The sequence below is a fragment of the Lycorma delicatula genome, chromosome 3, assembly GCF_047948215.1.
Source record: "Lycorma delicatula isolate Av1 chromosome 3, ASM4794821v1, whole genome shotgun sequence".
Classification (NCBI taxonomy): domain Eukaryota; kingdom Metazoa; phylum Arthropoda; class Insecta; order Hemiptera; family Fulgoridae; genus Lycorma; species Lycorma delicatula.
The window spans coordinates 217,135,875-217,160,261 of record NC_134457.1 but is presented as its reverse complement, the minus strand read 5'-3'; the positions used below and the strand labels follow the sequence as shown (position 1 = coordinate 217,160,261).

The 24,387-nt window shown below is 29.1% G+C and overlaps 1 protein-coding gene across 3 annotated transcripts in view; it reads right to left on the bottom strand.

Annotated features, from left to right (window-relative positions):
• The window catches only part of Cow (Proteoglycan Cow), a 746,474-nt gene that overhangs the window by 11,797 nt on the left and 710,290 nt on the right, over positions 1-24,387 (bottom strand). The window contains exons 7-10 of one of the 3 annotated variants that reach the window (XM_075361499.1): positions 15,365-15,527; positions 13,817-13,911; positions 11,142-11,318; positions 1,787-1,960 (exon numbers count right to left, since the gene is read on the bottom strand). In XM_075361499.1, the coding sequence (XP_075217614.1) occupies positions 1,812-1,960; positions 11,142-11,318; positions 13,817-13,911; positions 15,365-15,527 (584 nt within the window). In that variant the 3' untranslated portion in view covers positions 1,787-1,811. The remainder of the gene's footprint in view (positions 1-1,786; positions 1,961-11,141; positions 11,319-13,816; positions 13,912-15,364; positions 15,528-24,387) is intronic. The other 2 variants (XM_075361500.1, XM_075361502.1) reach the window with 2 other exon arrangements.

The following is a 24,387-nucleotide window of genomic DNA, read 5'->3' as shown; positions in this document are numbered from 1 at the left end:
CACTAATAATAGTATTATTGATTGCAGACATTTTTACTTTTCTTTTAATAGCAATACAGCAGCTACAACAATTACAGCTGTAAGGGAAATTATGGTAATCAGTTAAAAGTTTGAGTGTGAAAGTTTCTATAAATCTTGACATTTTTTGACCCCTCTCCCTTTAGGAGAGAGGTCTCTCTTTAGGAGAAAAATCAAAAACCCAGGAAAATTCCAGAAGGATGTGGGCACATATGATGATCTGTATTTTGATAATTATGAAAATACAGACTGCTTGAACATTAAAATTAAAATCTGTTTCAAATATTTATTTTTGTGGACAATGATACCATTAAATTTTAAGCTAATCAGACAAACAGGAGGGTGATTACAATCATTTCAAAAATTGTCATCATCATTCTAGAAACTTGAAATTCAGTACAGTGGTAGTCCTATATGAGTTGCTTACACTAATGAAATTTTAAGTTACTTTTACTATTTAAAATGTGGGGTTATTTTTTAATTTATTGTTTTAGTGTTTTTGTTAAATATTTTCAAAACAAATTACTAAAACTCATGAAACTTAGAAAAGATTCATCAACATAAATTCTAACTTTTTGTTAAGTTTTGGCATCAATTTGACAAGAACATATCCACAATAATTTTTTTTTAGAAAATTCCCTAACATTTCTAAACCAGCTTATCCAGTAATTGCCAAAAAAGGCCAAAGTATTTCTGCATATAACATCATAATTAAATTAAATTTTAGGCCTCTGCAGACAAGCAGGTAAGGATGTAGCCAGTTTCACATTTTATATTTCTTCCAATGTCAGTAATATTAGAGCAAAAAAATTAATTAGAATGTTTCCTTAACATAATTTTTTTTAACTTAATTGGTTACAGCAACTATATGCACTAGGTTTAGGAACCTAATAGTGATAATCAGGAAGAGGATTGTATTCTTGAATTGTGCATCATCTAAGTATTTATGTTAATGTTTATGAATGTTTCTGGTATCATTTGCTCTTATATTACTTTTTCTTTTACTTTGTGTTTTTATACATACCATTGGACTTTTTATGGATTATAGTACCTAGCTGACTTTTTCATTGCCTATGCTGTCTTTAATTACTGATTTATTAAAATTATAGAAGAGTGCTCTTAATGTGGATAGAAAAGTGGAACAGTTCATTCACTGACAACAGACATCACTGTAGCATACAAGATTCAATAGAACACACAATAAAATGTATGTCATGGGTTTCTTTTAATTTTTTTTTCAAAATAAAAATAATTTCAAATAAAAACAGAATTTAACAATAACAACTTTGAGTTGTAATTGTTAAACATAGGAGAATTTAAGAGAACGTGTATCATTTTATCAAAGTAAAACACAAAATAAATCCATTGTTAACAACTGCGTACCCAACTTATTTTCCTATATTTAAAATCAACAAGTATTAAATAACATTTTATGCTTACTTTTCTATATGACAAGAGCTCAGTAACATAGTTTATGTATTGTAGCAAAAACATTCATTTTCACAGAATGCAACCTCATAAATAGCAGGAAATTAGTATAAAAAAGTTCTCTGACCTGGTATTTAACTTAAAATGATAGATCACAAAATTAAGTCATAATATAAAACAACTAGTTAAAAATATAAAATAAACAAATTATTTACAAAAGTACAAACTTTTAATTTTAAGGCATTACATTCTATTTTTAACATATTTTTTTTTTAATTTCTAATAGAAATCAAACTACCGAACATAAAAAACTGCTACTCAAAAAATAAAAAACTGCAACCTGAAATTTATAATGTGTGCAAAGTCTAAAAATCAAGTGGTTGATCTGCACTTCCTTCTAAATCTTCATCTGAATCATCATCATCGTCATCATCATCTTCATTGTCATTATCATTTATGTCCATAGGTGGAGGTAATTTAGGACTGGTGGTCTTGCTTTTCATTAGCAATGTTTCTGAAAAAATAAATATGCTTAGCAAACAAATATCAATTATCAAAATCAAATTACTAAGAAATAATAACTCATAATAATTCAGTTGTGTTAACTGGTGAAATATCAGATAAAATAAGTGCTTTGTTTGATACTTTCCTAAACATATTTCCTGGGTTGTAAGTGTTATTTCTGTTATCTAACCTACTTGTACTAAATCAATTATTTTCATTCAAAATCAAAACGTTTTTGCATACTAAATGGGTAATTAACAAATTGTTAAGTACTAGATGGCCTTACATCAGCACTGGAGTTTTACTTCCCCATGTTCATTCCATTAAACTTTAATCTAGTTAGCTGTATCATATGTTCATACAACTTTTTTATAATTAGAACTGCTATTTTATATTTATAATTGCTAATATTTCACCCCTAAATGGAATGTCTAAATAGCAGGGTACAAAATACATTCTCAACAGAAAAAAGAACATTAATTTATCAATATACTACTGCTTAGTCTTTTCTAATACTGTGATATATGCATACATACATATATATAAACTAAATAAGTTAGAAAATTATTCAAATTAATAGATTTATATTAATTTGAATAATTTATTTAGTTTTTTTTTAATATTTTTCTAACCAGGGAATAGAGTTTAGTTATTATATATATATATATATATATATATATATATATATATGTGTGTGTGTGTATTGATTTTCCTGCAAGTAAAGTAGAATCAGATGTCATTTAAAAGAATGATTGATCAGCACATTGTAGTGGTTTGATAAAACTTCACTGTTGATATGCAACAGTATATTAAGCTCAATAATTCTGGTAACAGGAAACCACTTACTCCTAAATTTTTTCCAGTAAGCCTAACGTGAACGTGTCATTCTTGATAAAATAAATCAAAAATAATTTTTTAGGAGATGTATGCAAAACATCAGCCACACAGCGACCTAAGCAGTGCTTAGATCAGTTGATATATTATCAATTGAAAATATTGCTAACAGAATGATTTAATAACATTTTACTGTTGAAAAGATCTTTCAGTGTTATTCAATCAACTGGAAATTTTATTTTTAAATTCAGTTTTTTATAAGAATATACTTAGTTATACAAAACATTTTTATAGAAAATGTTTATGTAACTCCCATATAAATTTACAGATAATACCTAATGTATGTAGATAACATTAAGAAAGTTGTGAACAGATATGGTACATAATCAATCAATTGATCACACACTGCCTACCTTTTCTTAGTACATCAATGTGTTAGTCAAATTTACCTTTACTAATCAAATTGAAAAGGAAAGAAAAAACTTTAAATTTTACAATTTACTGTTTATTTATGTTTTAAATATCTCATACAACATGAATGAATAAATTCACAACAAAAACAATTTTTTTTATTAATTCTTTTACTTCTCTAATAGTGTGTAAAATTAAATTTGTTTTAATTAGTGATGTATAGATATATCCATAAACATATTTGTATATCTACCTGACACACACACACACACACACATATACATACACACAAAAAACTTATTTTAACTGATATTTCAAACATATCATGTTTATATACAGTGTTTCTAAAATGGTGGACTGGCTTAATTTTTCAGATATTGTTTGTAAAACAAAACAAAAAATATTGTTAGCAAAAATGGCAATTCCACTTTCGTTCTCCCCTGTCCGCCATTTTGTATTTTTATATAGTAATTTATATCCCAAGTTTTCAGACAGACAAATCACATTAATATTTGGTAAGTGTCTTAGTAATAAAGTTTTAAAGTTAGCAAAAAATCAGGACTTAAATACCTTTGCAAATTACAAAATGACGGCCATGTTTATTTTTCAATTCGTTATATTAGTTTCAATCTCCATAGATATTAGTTTTTATCAGAATTTATGATATTGCTAAAATATTAAGCAGTGGCTTTGTTGTGTCGCTTTCTGCCAATGATCTGCAGGGAACATTAGATCCTACTGCTCAGAAACCAGTCAACCAGAGATTCCTGTAAAAACAGGGATGGTGTTCACACCTTACGGCCAGGTCCAGTCCCTATGTGAGTAAGGGGGAGGTTTTTCAGGTGGTGAAGCCCAACACTATCATCTTGTGCAGGCAGAGCACAAGGTGGCTGGCAGAGCTTTTTTCTTCTCCAGCCACCAAAAAAAAAAAAAAGTTGCAGTCTCAAAAATGATAGTTAGCATGAGAAACCTAGCACATACAGAGAATGTAAGAAAAATTATAATTATAAGATTTTTTAAGTTAAAAATACCCTAACACGATTAAGTCATATTTATTTTAATCCTTTGAACTCAATTTATGTTTTTACTAGACTCTCATCTACTCCTGGTGAGCTGAGATAATAGTAGCCATTAAAGGTAGTCAGAAAACAGAGTTAAAATGTTGCAACTCAGGTTTTAAAAACATATTTAATAAATATGATTTGACAATTTAAGAAGTTGAAAGTTTTAAATATTTCTCACAGCCAAAGATTACACAAAAAATTAATGGCAAACTGTAATAATTAAAATACATGATAATTTTTTTAATGTCGTAAAAGGTTACTGAATAACATTACTGTTTCCTTTCATTTTTTTTTTTTTATTTCTTAGTGTGATACATCATGAAACATTTGAAGGATGACATTAATGTTTAAACAGGAAATTATCACAAAAATAAACAGTTACTTCCTCCTATCACTTTCCTATTTGAGTGAAAAATCACAATAACAATTTAATTATTGTGTTTTTTATTGGAATTGGATAATTAATTATTACTAATTTCATCATTATATGTAATTTTCTATATCCTTTAATTTTTCTAAGCTGAGAAAAGAGTTTTCTTAGTTTCTTGTTTGTACACCTGGAATTTTCAACTAAACATATTCCTTTCTGTAGTTCTAATGAGAAAATTTATTCAGATAATTATTTTTTCTTTGTAACTTATAAGAGGAAATTTATTTGAAATAAATAACTAATAGCATTCAGAAATTCAATTCTTCCCATCATTTCAAAACTTTTTACAAATCTCTAACTAGAGAATGATTCATTTAATCCATTCCGGCTGAATAATCTATAAATAATTACAAGCTACAAAATAACTTTATTACCTTTGTTTGATTTTCTGATAAGGAGATAAATATTATTAAATTTTTGACATTTTATGACATTTTTGTGTTAAGCCCAAGTACTTGGCATAATAACTATCTTGTCAAGCTAAAACGTCACAGTTTCATTTCATTTTTCCAAAATCCTTGAAATTTTTTTTTTTTATCTTTTGAGTCCTTTTCTTCTTGTAGATACAGTGACTCATACATGAGTCACTGTACACACCCATTTTGAAAGTTATTCCCTAAGATCAATTCTCTGCTATGATTGATCTAAAGAACATAACTTTGTTGTAGTATTCCAACCTGACTTTAGTCACTAAATAATTATTCGAGTGCTACTTGAAAGAAAAGACTGATTGTACCAACTGTTGAAACAACAGAACACATTGTATTGTGTTGATGTTATAAAATAACTACTTATTGGGTTGATAATTAGATATAATCTAATTGCTTTCTTTGGTGCCTTATGCAGCTTGTATATTTTAAAAATAATTTTTCTTTTGAAATTGACAATTTATTCATCTGCAAGAAAAACTGGATGACCTGTAATATTCCAAATTATTTATTAAAACTTGAGAAATTGTTTTCAAGAAGATACATTTGCAAAAACGTTTGAAGAATTATTCTACTCTTAAATAAAACCCTCACAGTTATTTTAATTTCTCTATCAGTAACAACATGAAAATACAAACATGTCTACAAATGTTTTATCCACAAACTGTTGCACCAAACTGAATACTGGTAATGGAATGTGATTTATGCTATTCACTTCTTAGCATAATCATATGTAAATAAATAAACAGTTAACTCAGATTGTAACACATATCACAAACATCACACATATATAATAATATCACATCACAAAATATTTGATCATGTAATCAACATTATAATACAATGCTAACATCCAGAGTGATCTCTTCAATGTGTAAAAAAACAAACTACACAAACATCTGTAGGAGAATCAAGGAAAACCATGGAAAAGACATAATACAGAGCAGCATTACAATCTGCTAAATTAATGAATACAAACAAGAAGTTGTTATAATCAGTATTATTAATATAAAAATAACAATTATATGAAATAATTATAATATAACTAAGTGAAGTTAAGACATAAATAAGTATGGTATAGGATAAAATAATAACTAAAAACTGAAAACATTTAAATATAAATGCTTTAATGTTATCATTATTAAATTATTATTATACATACACATACTGTATTACCATCTGAAGTATAATGTCATATCTTGAGGCTTCCTTAAAAGTCCAAACAATTGTTAAGATCCTTATTCTGTCAGATTCTTATTTAGAGCTCAAAGGTATGAATTGTAGACCAATATTTATAAAATTACATATGTTAACTTATCCATCTGTTTATATTTATGAATGCATAATCTTTGAAAAAGAAAATAGTCACTTATTCTTAAAACATAGAAATATCCACCCCTACCAAACCAATCAACGGAACTTCATACAACTCAACACAATACTTTGGGCTAACGAGAAAGGTCCTTATTTTGCTTCTGTTGCATTTACAGTATTTTGTTGCACCAAAACATTCGAAAAATTTCCCTACAAATTTACTTAAAATACAATTGAATGATTTTTTAATAGAAAAAATATTATAAATTTTTAATAATACTAATTAATAATAAAAATAATAATTAATTGATTTTTGTATGTGCTATGTAGTATACAAATATGTACACAAAATAATTTTCAATAGCGCCATCTGAATTTTGAATTAGTTTGTCCCAAACTAGAAAAAGTAAATAAAATATAATATCTTGGTGTCTGGATAGACAACCCTCACCTTAAATGGGACATACACATTAACAATATGTGCAAAAGAATTGAACAGATCCTTAAATTCTACCAATTTAGTAAATTAACATATAACAATATCGCTAGACTTGTATATTTTCCGTATGCCCAATCCATATTGCAATATGGAATATGTTCATGGGGTGGGGCAAGAAACATGCACTTTAATAAAGCGTATGTGCTTCAAAAAAACTTAATAAAAGCAGTCTTAAGTAGGCCCAGACTTTACCTTACAGATGACCTATTCTGAGAATTTAATGTGTTAACAGTGACTCAGCTCAACATCAAAAGCATCGTTTTATATATTAACTATAAACCTCTTTAATACTAGTGATTCATCATATAATCTGAGACCATCAAGTATCACCTTTACAATACTCTGAAATGACCTATCAGTCTGCAGAAGACATTTCATGTATATTTCTACTAAACTAATAAATTTTATTCTGCTAAATTTATATTTGGCAGAGTGAACAAAAAAATTCTTAAAGAAATAGATGAGTGGATAATGGCAAATAATGTGTACAAATTACTATTCTAAACATGTTTTTGACATCCTGTCTAAATGATATATAATTAGTTAATTTTCAGATCGATCTTAATAACATTCTGGATTTTTATGTAAGATCATATAACAGGGCTAATCAAAACTAAGGAAGGCAAACTTATAAACTGTAAACTTATAATTATAATTATAGTCATAATATTAAGATTATTTAGCATTATTTTATATTGTTACAAAATAATGTTAACATAACAGATATAACAATATTCATTTTACTACAGTTTATGCATTACAATAAGCATAAAAATGTACAACAATGAAAATATTATTTACATCATCTTCATATTCTTGTTATTTCCTTATTTCACGAAATCTAAATGTTGAACTTTAAAGAAAGGGTACGGGTGTTCATTTGTTATATATAGTATTATGTTCAATCCTTTTTTATTTGTTACTCATGTTCCTAAGATAACAAGTTTAAATTTTAATTGATTTCTGTTTTAACTGTTAATCTTTAACATAATTTTTTTGTTAGTAAGAACTTTTATTTACTTATGTAGAAATGTTTAGTTACTACTATTTATTTTAAGAATAGTTTTAATTTGAATACCCTTTTTAGAAATATTATATAAAGTGGCTCATGTCTGTACACAGGTTATCCTTTTTGCAGGTATTATGTTTCCTGATTATATATTGTAATTCTTATTTTTATGTCATATTTTATTCATGGGAAATAAAGGTTCATTCATTCATTCAGTTAGTTGTTATTTTTTTGTTGAATGTATTTATCATAACATTTTTAATATTCTTGTATATAAGTAATGAATATGACTTAAATCTCACCTTTTTTATTTTATAATTTGTTTTTATAACGGGTGTTTAAATTAAACACCTACTGTTAATAAAATACTTATACAACAATATTCAAATTACCTTTAATAACATTACAATAGTTATTCAATATGATTTCTTGTGATCCTGATACAGCAGCATACATGTTTCATAACATTTGCAGTCACTTTTTGTAATGTTTGCTCAGTAATGTTTGCAATCTCACTTTCAATATTAGCTTTCAATTTGTCAAGTGACTGAGGATTGTTTTTAAAAACCACAATTTTTAAATACCCCCAAAGGAAAAAGTCTGCTGGTGTAAGATCTAGGGATTCTGGAAGCCACAACCCTTTTGATATCAAACGATGGCCAAAGAATTCCCGTAACATACCCAGCATTTCATTAGCAGTATGACAGATTGCGTTATCCCGCTGGAATCAACATTCTTGTTCGTATAAATCTAATCTTGTTCCTATAAATCATGGCAATAAACTGTTTGATTATGTTGCGATGAACCACACCATCTACAGATATGTCAAAAAATAAAGGCTCTATTATAGAAGGCCAGGAAATCACACATCAAACACTAATTTTACATGCGTGTAACGGTTGATCATGGAATGTTTGAGATTTTCAGCACTCCATATTCAGCAGTTTAGAGGCTGTTCATGTAGCCATCCAAGTGAAACCATGCCTCATTGCTGAAATAAACACAATCCAAAATATCAATACTGTTGTCATCAACAAGAAATGAAACCATGACAATACTGTAAACTTATTTCATGGTATATTCTTTCAGTAGTTGAATGAGAGTGATGCGATAAGTATATGATTGTAATATTTTAGTAGTCCGGAAAGCTACTAAAGAAGCCGGCCTATGAAAATAACTTTCTGAGTGATTTTCTGGGTGAGCGAGTCAAACACTCACATCCTCCAGATCTTCTGCTGTTAACAGTGATGGACGACCTGTGCTTTTCCAATCACGAACGTCCCCAGTCTCACGAAATTTATTAATCAAACGCAATATTGTCAACTTATTAGAAACTGAAGAACTGAGAAATTTTATCCAAAACCTCGTCTTTCATTCATTCATAAGATTTATGCACACAATAATTCTCAATAATAAACACACGTTCGTCCTTGGAAAATGACATAGTTAACACAATAGGGATGAATTTATACTGGTATAGCACTAGTTCATAAGAAGAACAATTCAACTGTTAAAAGCTGCTAACCTTGAGTACAGTGTTGCCAAGTGACATGTAGGGAGAAATAAAATTTACCTATGTGTGACTTCTACCTTCTTAATTTTAGAGTTGCATCCTTCTTGATACACCCGTAATTCAAAATTTATCATATAAAGATGTAATCTATATGTACTATTATATACCATTCAGACTAAAAGATTTATTTACAATAATAATCAAACTTAAAAATTTGAGGTTTAATCAAGGAAAAATTTAACTTTAATTAAACTGATTAAAAGATTTTTTAAATCGTAAGTAATTTCCAAAAAGTAGAAAATAAATCAGGATAACATCCTTTCTCATAGGCCAAAGTACGATGTGGCCAAAATATTTTAACATAAAAATTGTTCTTCGACCTGGTCTGCAACAACTGAATATTGTTATTTTTCCAAACAGATTTTTTAAAGAACGCATGGAAACAGTAAAAATTTTTAGTTAACTTAAGACTGGACCAAATGAATCCTATTTATCAGCATAAAATAAATATCTGACAGTTCTGTCAGATCTTTATTAATAAATATAATTTATAGAATAAAAATTTGCGTTTTGACATTATAGGATAACATAAAATAAACCAACCTTGGAAACTCATTGTAATATATCAATAATATTTTTTATCATTTCTACAAAAAGAAATTAACTATGGAATCCAATAATGTTTTAGATGTTTGCAATTGAATTGTCCAACAACTAAAATAATTTCAAAAGAAAATCTGTAAAACTCTCATCCCAAAAACATCAAGCATCTACATTTCAAAATTTAGACCAAATTTACAAATTCTTGTGCTCCTATTAATTATCACTTCCTCCAAAAAAAGTACCACTTTTATACATGCTACACCACATAAGAAAGAATCTGGATAATCATCTTTAACATCTACATTTAATGGAGATACATAAATTTCATCATCAGTTATAATATTATGATTTGTATACACTATTTCTACTTACAAACAAATTAAACTATACTAACTACACCATTGAAGCAAATAAAGATCTTCTCATAAACTATTCACTTATGGCTTACAATGACACACAACAAAAAGAAAGCTACACTAATCTTAAAAAATAAATAGTTAAAAATTATATTAATAATGGAATGACAGCAGCAATAATCAAAAATGCTTTATACAATTACTATCTATTAATGAACACTGGATCAGAGAAGATGCACTTGGCAAATATAACTCGACTAAGGAGTAGAATGAAAAAAGTATTAGAAGAATGTCAGATAAACACCAACTAAGACATTAAAAATATTAAACCTGTACTATGGATAATCTAAGTTAACATAAAAAGTATGAGTATCTACTGATAGATTATCTCAATAAACTGTAAACATAATAATATCAGTGTCTGAAAGTGGTCAGAATTTACTTAATATCAAAATTGATAATAGATTTAAATCATGGAAAATCATGGCAATAATCAAGACATTCAATGGCGATAAATTGTTTTCAGGATTATTTTAAAGTTAAAAAGTTTTATTTCACTTTACTTTTTGCTTAACCCTTCACAAATAAAAATTTAAAAGATGAATGTAGAATATCGTTTATGATATAAAATCTATAACATAAACTGATGAAACACAAGTCATGAACTATACATATACAAGTATAAACAAAAATAGACAGAAAATAATTTCAATATAATATTAATGCTTACCACAATTTGGTTTGCCTCTTGTTCGAGAATTAGGAAGTTCAACACCATGTTTGTCAACACACCAGCACATCCCGACTGAAGCATGACACTGCGTTGCTCGGTAGTAACCTTCTGCATCACATTCGGGCACGTAAACACCTGCTAGCACCCCACTCGTCAATGAACCTTCTTCACTCTCTCAACAATTCATACAAAGCAACACTCTCCACATTATTCTCACAAATATATGATTACATACCATAAAGGTCCACTTCCCCATTTATAAAAAAAAAAAATAAAATTTGTTAATAAAATTAATCTGACTACTAAAAAAATCTAACAATTATTTTTTTTTTATAAAACTTCCACTATCCAAAGAGAGAACATATTTCTACTTTGAAATTAAAATAAAATGAAAAACAAAACTATCACATTGATTACAAAGACATCACAGTAAGGTTTGAATAATCTAATAACAAATTGATTGAATTATTAATCAGTTAACGTAACTAAAGATCTGCATTATGTAGATACTGAAAAGATTCTCAGAGGAAAACATAAGTTAAAGAGATGAATGTATGAACAACTTTTGAATCACAATGAAAGCTATGATTTCTGTTTCAATATTATAAATGGTGATATGAATTGAGATCAACAATAAAAATCTAAGGAAGTAAGGTAGAAGATCATGGAAGATCATCTGCTAAAATAAAAATTTCAAAATGCAGAATTAATAAGGTTCTTTTAACTCTCTTCTGAGATTCAAATAAGTTTATTTTATGAATTATCGAAACGTACAATGAATTCTACTATATACATCTCTATGTATCAGGATCTCTATCCTGAAAGAACCATAAAACTGTACTGTTTGGAAATCAACAGCACTAATAGAGTCATCACATGATAACATTACAAAATGACTATACATTGTATAAATAACAATACATTTTCCTGAAAAACTGGAATTTGATCTCCTTTCCCTTCTACCATTCAGCTTAAATTATGGCACCCAAAAGTTATTTCTTAACTTCAAAAGAGCCTCAAAGTGATTACTTTTACTACATGATAATGAAATGAAGTCTGCAGTGTGGTCATGGATCAGCAGCAGGTCACCTGAATTTTTCAGTGAAGCTAATAAAGCCTTCACATGTGTGAAGACCTTTCAGATGTTGATGTTTTGATTACATAAAGGATAACTACATAGATTTATAATTTACAAATAATATTTTAATCAATTCTTTTGTGTTTTATGTTACCTTTTTTCAATGTTGGAATACATAGATTTACCCTTGTAATTTTTGTAGTCAATGAAACTAATTAAGACCAAATTCTTAAATCAATAATGAAATCAAAATGAACTTTCTATTTTGAAAAATTAAAACCTAATAATTTTTTTTAGAATAACAAGGAAAACATTTTAAACATCTCGCCTATTCTAAGGAGTTTTTTTATGATCCTACCACAAAATGGTTGAATATAATAAAACTATTACATAAATATAATTACTCATAGCAAAAAGAAAATATTTAACAAAATGGCAAAATAAAAAACAGTTCATTTGCTTCTAATAAATTAACAAAGCATATTGGATCTTCAGCATTTAATTAAGTTTAAATGTTTTCTTAAGATAGAACAACTAATCAACTGCAGCATTCCTTTTGCTGATACTGGTAGTTTAATAATGTTGACTATTCTATCTGTCTACATAGACAGAATAGGATCAGTTACTTAATTTTTTTGAGTGAAAAGAATGGCATCAGCTGAAATCAACCATGAACGTGCAGCCAGCTTAACATAACACTAATATCATGAATTTCAAAGTTGAACAAAGAAGCATACATTTCCTTCTATGTCAAAAGATTTTGTTTCAGTAATTAAAGAAAAATCACTATGTAACATTCATACAATTTGGAAGTGAAATCTATTATTTCACATGGCAGAATATGGACACTGTTTACAATTATTTAGGAAACTGAAAAGTATACAGGACCTGGGTTCCTTGACAATTGCCAGAGGAACACATAAAAACCATGGTTGTGACTTCTACATCTCAATTTAGTAACTGAAGATAATAAACTCTTGAAGTAAATAGTTACTGGGGATGAAACATGGGTACCATTACTTTCCTACAATGAAATTGCAATCCATAATGTGCTAAGAAATTGTAATATGACTACTACATGAAGCATGAAGAGCGAAAATGGCTGCATCAACAAATTTCCAAATTTTAATAAAGCAATTTTTATTTATGGATTTTGTGCCTGGACAAGGCATTAACCAAAAGATAAATTATGTTGAAAAATAATACCTTTTCAAAGAGTGTAAATATTTCTATTAAAATAAATTATTAAAAAAGTACTGCGGTCAAGAAACTTATTTTCTATTTTCCCCTTGCACCGTCTCTTATTGTTGTCAACAGTAGAAAGTACCGGAAGCAGCAATGGCTAACTAAAACAATATTATGAATCTGTTTCCTACAAGATGCAATAAATTCAATTTCTATCAGAATTAAATTTTTTCCCCCAAATAACAGTGACATTGTAAAATAAAATAAGAGCACTGTACATTATCACATTATGTAATGTGAGCATTCAATTTCATCATTAAATGTACAATCTTACTATTTATCTGATTAACCTTAACATCAGAATAAAGTTAAGATTATAAATTGAAAAATAAATTAATGCTGAAATTACCAAGAGTTGATGTAATTCTCCTCTTCACAGCAGCACATGGTCTATCAGTCTTATCAAAGCATTTGCACCATTCCCTCGGACTCACAAAAATGTCTCTGAACCCAAAAAAAATGCAATTTAAATTATTCTAAATCCATTAGGGATATCACATATAAAAATTTAACAAATATGAATAATCGAATGTGAAAAATTAAAGAAATTTAAATAATTTATACCTGATTCAATTAATAAAAATGTTTGCCATCTTCTCAGGTATTTGTATAAATTGAATGTTTTACTTCCCCAGCATGTGGAGAATACAAGTGCTCACCAAAACTACGCTATTTCTAAATTTAAAATTGCACTTTATTACAGAGCATGTCACTAAAGATGACTTTTTTTTATTCAAAAAAAATGTTATGATCAAAAAAAATTCCTAACGTACTAGGTAAACTAGTATCGAACATATTACTAATGGAGGAATTAAAATCTAATTTAGTTTCTTCTATTTTCAAATCAGTTGTTTTTCAACATTGTAAACTAACAGTTTACTGAAGCAGTTTTTAAAGAACTTTAATAGCAGAAAAGTTGAATTAAATGTGGAACTAATAAAAACATTCAGGCGTGTTGGTCAACCTGTTAAAGAGAATGGGGCATTCCTTCTTTTTACAACGTATCATGAATTATAAGTACAGTTTTGAGAGATAATAAACTTAATATTCATGACTTTTAATACCAGTTATTATCTGTTTATTGAAATTTTTTATTGTGTTATTAAATGGTAAAATACAAGAACCCAACTCATTATTAATATGACTTACAAAATTCCAGCATATGAATTTCTCCAGTACAGATAATAAAAACAATTCATAAAATATTAAACTATATATACTACACATATGAATCACTTTTTAATGACTTTGCAACCCTATTATAACATAGATTATTGCATTACAATTTTAAATAAAATGCAGATATTTGATCTGCCCTAGAATATAGAAAAAAAATCATTATTTATTTTTTACACACTAACAAAAATTTATTTTGAAGAGAAATAAAAATGATTGTGCATGTAATAAAGAAAAATTATCATGAAAGACAACAGAACAAAACAAGAAATAAAAAAGTTATGGTTTCTTGATATAACTGACATAGACCAAAGATATATTTTTGTTTTGTGCAATTTTTACAAAAAATAAGACAGTGGAGTACCACAAATATTGTATTAAAGCAGAAGGAAATCTATTTATTACTACATACATAATGTAAAAATTTGCTATAACATAGTCAAATACAAACATATAGTTTCAGACAGCGTAATATTCAAACACAGGAACATAAAGTATACACTGACTTGTATAGAAATCTTCTAATGGTTTCTTGTAGTGATGTGATTTTGCTATAAACAGATTTATCCCTGTCTTTCCATGAGAAAATTTTACAGCAGGGTTGTTCAGTTTTATTTTAAAATATTTACAACATTATTATTCATTTTAATTCTTCATTTCTTAAATCCTTACAAAAAAAAAGAAAATACAGTATGGTAGAGGAATTCTAAATTGACTTTACCTATCAGTATCACAGGCATCCAAGAATGGTTTAATGCAGTGTTCATTTTGATCATGTTCAAGATCATAAAGCTCTTGCAAAGACAGTTGTCCATCAGCATCCGAGTCCAAATGTTGGAACATCCAGCGTACTTCACCTTTGCATCCTCCTGGGAATCTGTTACCTACAGAAATAATAAACAAATTTAATTATAATCATAAATGGACTAATTTCAAAATTAATTACTATTATAATTAATTAATTAAATGAGTAACTCTAAATGAGGAATTCTTTTTCACTTTTTATGATGGCTGAGGCAGCTTTCAACATTTCTCATTTATACCTCAGAAATTTATAACCTCAGAAAAACCCAGAAATAATCTATAATTCCAAAAATAATAGTAAACAAAGTAAATGCAGTGCCAAAATAAATCCATACACCATGTACTTCATTCCATAAACAAGCAATGACTAGGCTGATATTGCAGATAACTGTTCAAAAAACCTTTAATTGAAAATATTTTTACAATCAATGGACAAGATTAAATCTGACAGTCTAATACAGATAGAGTTGCTATATTCTTTTCAATGAAAACTAACAGAATATATGGTGATATAAACAACCATAAAAGAGGCAGTTTTTTCAGTGAGATAATTTTGCTTAATAACTAGTGAAAAAACATATATTGTTTAAAATATCAAATTTATTTAAATAAAAATTGTGTTTATTTTAAAATGATTGATCTAATAAATGTTATCTTGATATTCAGTTTTATAATTTGCTTGAAACCTGATATTCTTAAATTGAAGTAACTTCTTAAAAAGGTTTTTTTTTAAATTTGGACCTACTTAATTAAAATTTACATAAAAAAATAACAAACTTTTTTAACAGTTTATTCTTCTATTTCACTCCTTTATAACTAAAAGTAACTCATTAAAAAAATATACATTCCACAGGTGAAGATGTCCCAGGAAAGCGCAGATTCATTTAGGTGTAAAAAACAAATTAATTTAAAAGGGTAAACAATTTTTAAAGATTAGAAGGCAAACAATCTGGTTCTTAAAATGAGTAAAAAGTTTAATACAGTTGTTGGAGATAGTACCACTGTCATATTAGTGGTGGGAGGCGTTCAGACAAGCGAGTGGTCAGTTGCATATTAACTACAATCCAGATTACTGGCTCTGCTCGATGCAGTTAAATAGATATTTGTCATTAATCATTGTCAATACATCATACGTTTTTGTAACAGTTGGTTTATTTTCTTTTATTACTGTACAATACTTTCAGCCTCAGAGCAATTCGTTGGTTGTGTAAACCAAATACATTAAGTAATACTGGATAACCAATTGTTAATAATCACTTCCTTCATTTACTTTAAAAATTTACACTTCATTAATTAAACATCACAATGGGTTATAATAATTTATGTTTTTAGCTAAGTTCAAATTTATTCACATTTTAGGTGTATATTAAATATGTCTAGCTAGAAGAATAAAAATTTAATCATGTTGTTGCTAATATATCTTAAAGAAAAGTAAATTCATACAATCAATTCCAACAATAACTAAGATCAGCTGGTTCATTAACAAATAAGAAGATGTCAGGAGATGTTTACATTAAGAAAGAAGAGAGAAAACATTTGAATCTGAACAATCACCTCGTAATTATAAACCTGGCAGGATTGAAGCAGTACCTATTTCACATAATTAACGATACAGTTCGCTTTTTTTCTTATATCTTGTTATTCAACATTTTTGGTCCTCCGAGGCCAGGCTTTGTAAGTCTTTTTGGATTTTGTGAGTTTGATATATCATAAAGTTGCAAATCGTGCAAGCAATATATTGCAAATCGTGAAAAGCTATATTGTGGTTTTATGTTGTAATCTGTACTATAACCAGTATTGTATATCATTGTTATTGAATTATGTCGTGTCAAATCATTATCAATTTTATTCTGCGAATTGCTGTGGCATATGTAATTAGTCAACTAACCATCAAGTCGCCACCATATCAGTCCTCGCCACCAATGTATCAACACAACATCTCATTAACTAATTGTGTTCAGCTAAGTCACTCTTAATTACATTTTTAATTCTATGTTATTCCATGTTTACTCTCTAAACTCTCATTATTCCTCGTCACAAGAATTATTTTCCTTGCACTGTATTTCTGTCAAACACTTATGTTTGACTTATTTTAATGACTTATTTTAATTATCCTTAGAATTTAAGTGCATTAACCTGTTTAGAATTTTTAATCTGTAATTTGTTTTAATCATGGACAAAGATGAAAATAAGAACATTATTAAACAAAGAGGCATAATAAAAGCAACTCTAACAAAAATAAGTACCTTTGTAAATGATCATTTGAATACTCAATTATTTATATAAAACATTGTAGATTACCTAACATTAAAAAAGAATTTGTCTCTATTCAGAATAATTTAAAATTGAAGAATGAAAAGGATGAACACTCAAATTACAGGGTACAGTTTGAAGATCTTTATGATAACATGGCATCTAAGTTATAAATAGTATTAGGAATAGAACAAATCAAACAAGAACCTAATAAATTACTTAGTGTATCAGATTCAGCAATCATTAAAGAGCTCTTACCTATTAACTTACCAACAATAAAAATACCATGTTTTAATGGCAATTATGTGCAGTGATATCATTTTAAAAATATATTTCAAAGCCTAATACTGAATGTAACTAATATCCAGAAATCTCATTTCATTAGAAGGAGAAGCAAAACAACTTATTCAAAGTATTTTGATAATAGACGCTAACTTTAATAATGTATGCAAACTAGTATCCGGTCGTTATAACAACAAAAAACTAATTGTTTGTAGGCATGTCAAAGCCCTTGTAACATTGTCATCAGCTAAGGCTTCATCAGTCAAATTAGGGCACTTAATCAATGAATTAACAAATAATTGTGAGACTATATGAGTGTTAGATATAGAAGTTTCATTATAAGAAATATTGTTGGCTCAGATTGTTCTTGATAGAGTCGATTTATCTACTCAAACTCAATCTGAATTTTTTTGCGATGATCAAGAAATTCCTAATTTAGATAAATTAATTAAATTTTTAGGAAAAAAAATGTTAGACAGACCATATTATTACAAACAGTGATGACAATGACAATTCATGCATACTATCATGTAAAGTTAATAAACCAAGTCTGCGTTTATACCTAAACGCAAAATTAAATTATTGTACATGTCGACAAGTCATAATTGTGTAGTGTGCAAAAACCTCATATTTTTTTATAAATGGTCAAAATACTTGTTTTTAAAACCAAATGAAAGGTATTATATAGCTAAACTTCACAACTTACGCACTAACTGTTTAAAATATAACCATAAATTAAAAGAATGTAAATTGCTATCACTTGTTTTAAATGTATTGGATGACATTATACAAGTCTTCATTTTAACAAAACTCATGTCAAATGTAATTCAAATTCACAACCATGTCCTGATAACAAACAATCAAACCAGTACAATGGCAAAACTAGTTGTTACACTAAAAAACAGAAACAACCTGAAACATTGCTAGCAACTGCTATAAAAGTGCGCAACAGTACTGGTATTTCTGAGGTATGTCAAGCAATCTTAGAAAACCACAGATAATGGCCCGCAGGTCAATTCTGCTACTGAAGACTTAGTAATGTTTGAAACTGAGATAATCCAAAAACCCAGTTCCTATTGAATCTTTTAAGTACTTGACATCAAACTCTAACCATAGCATCTCTATAAAGATTGCATCCAATCAGTGTCCTAATTTCTCCATGAATATTAATTGTAACATTACCAAAAATTATAACAGACTTACCATCAGTTCACATAGATTTTAAACATCGTAATGTTCCTAACAACATTAAATTTGTTGATCCAACATTTAACATACGCAATGAATTGTTACCCAATGAATTACGGACTCAGGTTTTCTTAAAAATTTTACACATGGAACAATTAACTCACAAAGAATCTTATCCATTTTTACGAAACACCAAGCTTGGGTGAATAATAAGTGGTAAATATAATACAAATGCGGGTACAACAAACCTTACAATCACAGTTTATTTATTCGTCATGACATTTCATTGAATGAATAAGTCCAAAGATTCTGGCAGATTGAAAAAATTACCTCACCTCCAAGGTCAAAGGAAGAAAAACTTTTCGAATCATATTTTAACAAAAATATAGCGCGGGATGTAAACAGACATTTTATTGTAACCCTTTGTTTATTGTTACCCTTTGATCAAGATCCATCTTCTTTAGCAAGAGTTTAAAACAACAGTGATGTCCAGGTTAGAATTTGTTGAAGGGAGACTGAATCGCAATGCTAAGCTAAAACAAGATTACCAACAGTTCCTGAAGGAATATGAAATGTTACGTCATATGCAAGTCAACAAACCACCTGAGGAAAATGAAACCTTACCTATTACCATACATTATAACCATACATTACCTATCGGCAATGTATGGTTTCAATGAGATATCATTAATGTAATATAGGCAATGAGATATCATTATGCAGTGTTTAAGAGAGCTAGTACTTCAACAAAAACACATCTTTTCAATGCTTCTTAAAAATCAAGCAATAACACATCATTAAATGACAATCTTCGAGTCAGCCCCACAACACAACAAGATCTGTGCTTGATTATGCCTTGATTTCATAACACAAAATTGCCTTTACTCCAGACATCAATAAAATGTACAGACAGATACAGGTTGATCCTCAGGATTATAATTTTCAGTGCATACTGTGGAGAGAAAATAGTGATAAGTCAGTTTGTGAATAGCGACTAACCACGGTCACATTTGGTACATCATTGGCACCGTTTCTGGCAAGAAGATGCCATCTGCAACTTGCAATTGAAGAATCCCATAAATACCCAGACACAGCTGAAATCCTTGAACATGACTTTTATGACATTGACTGCATTTCTGGCACTGTAAATCAATCAAATCAAACTGTAAATCAAGCCATAAAGCTGCAAGATGATCTCCAGGAACTCTTAAATGCTTGTGGATTCCCACTTCACAAGTGATCAACAAACAATAAGGAACTCTTGGAGCACTGATGACAGAAGTACAGTAAAATAATTGGATTACTGTGGCTACCAGCCAGTGACAAACTTCAAATTGTCTGTGGAGTTGGCACTCACTCATGGAAGAAAATATTTTCAAGCAAAATCCACTAAAAGAAACATTTTAGCAACTATCGCATCAATTTTTGATCCTCTAGGACTAATAGCCCTGGTTGTTATAATTACTTATAACTTATAGTTGTAAAATACTTATGCAACAAATTTGGCAAGAAAATCTTTAATGGGATAATCCCTTGCTTGAACACTTAGAGAAATCAGGGAAAAATGAAATCATGGAAATAAAGTCTATCTTCCATGAATAAAATCCAAATTGATAGGCTAGTCTTGGCAAATGATGAATTTTCAGACACTTCTGAAAAGGCATATGGTGCTTTTTTATATATACGTTTCACAGACAGTGGCGGAAATGTTACAATTAAACTACTATGTGCAAAATCAAAGGTAGCTCCTATGAAACTGATCTCATTTCTGAGGTTAAAAATGTGCCAAGCTGTATTACTTTCAAGACATCAATGGTTCTTGATGTCACTAACCTCACCTTTATTCAAATCTACCTATGGACAGATTCAAACATCATATTTGCTTAGTTAAATAACTGTCCTTAGTCATTAAAAACTTTCAGAGCAAATAGGGTAAATAAAATTCAAGAAAATACATATGTAGAGGACTGGAATCATGTATCCTCGAAATGTAATCCAGCTGATTTGTTATCAAGAGGTTTTGATGCTGAAGATCTTAACAATAGTTCACTTTGGTGGAATGGTTAACTCACTTAACAAATTGAGTTAACAATTAACAAGGCCAACTTCAACAAAACTAGCAGAAGAGGAGGATATTCCTAAGCAAAAACATAAGATTAGATTAATATCTGTAAAAACTGATTACAATTTTACTTTAAAATTTTCAAAACTTTTGCAATTACTAAGAACTACTGCATATTGTATACATTTTATAAAACATTGTAGAGTAGTTAGTCACCAGAAATCTAATGATGAATTATGTGTTTCTGAGATATATAAGCTTTAATTATATGCATTAAAATAAGTTAGCAACTAATTACATTCAGGAGATATCTGCGCTTACTAGTGGAGACCTATTACCCACTGAAAATCAGATTCATAACCTACATTCAGCCTCCTTGATGGTTGTAAAATACTCAAGAGTTGAAGAGTACTTAAAAAAATCAGAATTACCTTTTTGTATTCAAACATCAAATTATCTTACCCTCTAAACATCATCTTACACGGTTCATAATAAAAACAAACATCGTAGATTACTGCAGCTGGTCCACAGTTACTGATCGCATTGATTCAAATGAAATATCGGGTACCTAACATTTGTCATACTATATTTTTTCCATCTCTGGGACCACTGTTAGTATTGCTTCAGAGGATAGGATAAGTTACAAATAGCATTTGAAAATGCCATGCCAGACCGGGATTCGAACCAGAGACCTCTGGATGAAAGGTCAAGACGCTAACACTCACATCGGCTGGCAAATTTTTGTGATACTATTAAACAAATCCTTCATAGCTGCATAATGTGCTTTAAATTAAATTCATCAAGTCATTCTCAATTAGTGGAAACTTTACTTTCTCACCGTGATTGTCTGTTTCGAGCATTTCTTAATGCTAGTCTCTTTTTTATTAAAGCAGGAACTCAACGATCAAAAACAAAGGTAAACGCTTATATTGGAATTTCTGTTTGCTTTATAAGAGCTATTCATCTTGAACTAATAAGCGATCTAACTACTGAAGTATTTATGGCTGCTCTTTGTAGATAGAGGAACATTCCTCATTACTTACTGTACCAATTTCACTGGTGCACATCATGAGCTTCATGTTTTATATAAATATTTAATAAATATTAAACATGAATTATTAACAGCAGCGTATTCGAAGTCATGTCAGGGGCACTGTATACCACCATATTTTCCCCATTTCAGTGGAATTTGAGAGGCTGGTGTGAAGTCAATGAAATACCACCTCAAACGAGTGGCGGGGAATAGCATTTTAATTTTTGTGAAAATCTCTATTTTTCTCACTCAAATACAGGCATGATTAAATTCTAGACCTTTACCTAAACTCTCAGACAATCCATTAGAAATATCCCATCTTGCTCCTGCACATTTCCTAATTGGCAGAGCCTTTAACAAGTATCTCTGATCCTGACCTAACTGACTTAGCTATTCCCAGGTTAAATCGTTGGCAGCAGATTCAACAAATGGTTCAACCATATGGCAAAAATGGTCAGCTGATTATCTCAACTCTCTTCAGCAGCACCAAAAATTGAAAACTGAAGAAGCCAACTTTAACATTGGCAATGTGGTTCTAATAAAAGAAGACAACATGCCACCCCTGTGTTGGAAGCTGGATATCATGAAAGAAGCGCATGCTGGATCTGACAATCTTGTGTAAGTGGTGACATTACGGAACAATCAAGGCACTCTTAAAAGACCAATTGCCAAATTGTCTAAATTGCCACTATCTGAAAATCTAATCATCTCGAACAAATTACTTATCAACCAAAACTAATAAGTGTTTATTATTTTGATTTGTAACATGTTTGTCATTATCAGTGTGACACATATTATCATGTAGTTTACCTTTTATAATCATTTTATTGTACTGTCTTAACCTTATTATTTTTATTTCTATCTTTGTTATCTTTTCAAAGTGAATATTAATACCATCGTAGCATAACAAAAAAATACTTTTTGGTGGTCGGCATGTTGGAGATAGAGCCACTGTCGTATTAGTGGTGGGAGGTGTAAAGACAAGTGAGTGGTCAGTTCAATATTAACTGCAATCCTGGTTGCTGGCTATGCTCGATGCAGCTAAATAGATATTTTTCATTAATAATTTTCAATACATCATACTTCTTTGTAACAGTGTGTTTATTTTCTTTATCACCTCGTAATTACAAACCCAGCGAGATTGAAGCAGTACCTATTACACATAATTAACGATACAGTCTACTTTTTATTCCAATCTTATACCTTGTTACTCAACATTTATCATTGTAATTTAAGCAATTATAATTTGTCTAATTGATGACCAAAACATTTTAATTAGTACAGTCACCGCCAAGTAACAGCTAGTTTGGAGTGACAATGATTACTACCAAATGTAAAAACATGTTCCTCATTCTTGGTAACTGCCCTCTCAAAATAATTGTTCTATTTTTAACAAATGAAAGTAAAATACAGTCAGCTAATTCTGTACTGTACAATGTAATATGTAATAACGGATAACAAAATATTATCTATTACTAATTACATGGTAAATATTACAATAGATGGTTAGTACTAAATCTTTACTTACTGGAAAATGACTTATCCATTTAATTCTTAGCTAGAATGCTTTTCTTGCTGTCATCACTATCTTCAGTGAAATTGTCAATGTAGTCACTGTCACTACATAAAGAGACAATGAAAGAATCTGTCAGAGAATCAATTGACCATTTTTGGCTTCAATATTCACCTTCAATTTTTTTAACCTTTTCACAGTAAGGTTTCCAGTGTTTGTCGCTCATCGAATTCATTTTATCTTCACACAGTTTCTGCACTTCTGACACCTTAAAAGTTATGTTGTGGCTCATAACATGTCGTTTTACCTCAGTCCATAAAATCTTGATTCAATTTAAATCAAGATAAGGTGAAAGCTGCAGAACTTGATGCCCACTTCTTTTCCAGCAATTTGTCAAATTGGTATCGTATTTTGTTACTATTGTTCAACTTAATTGGTTCATACAATTATGTTTTAAGCATTTGAGATGAAAATGGAATGTGATATTTCTACAGCCACATAGACATGTCTTATTTTTTGCTTGATGACACTAGAAGTTTTTCGGAAAGGGTACTATGATACGGAGCATTGTCAATAACAACTGCAAACTCAGGAGGAAGGTTAGGAACT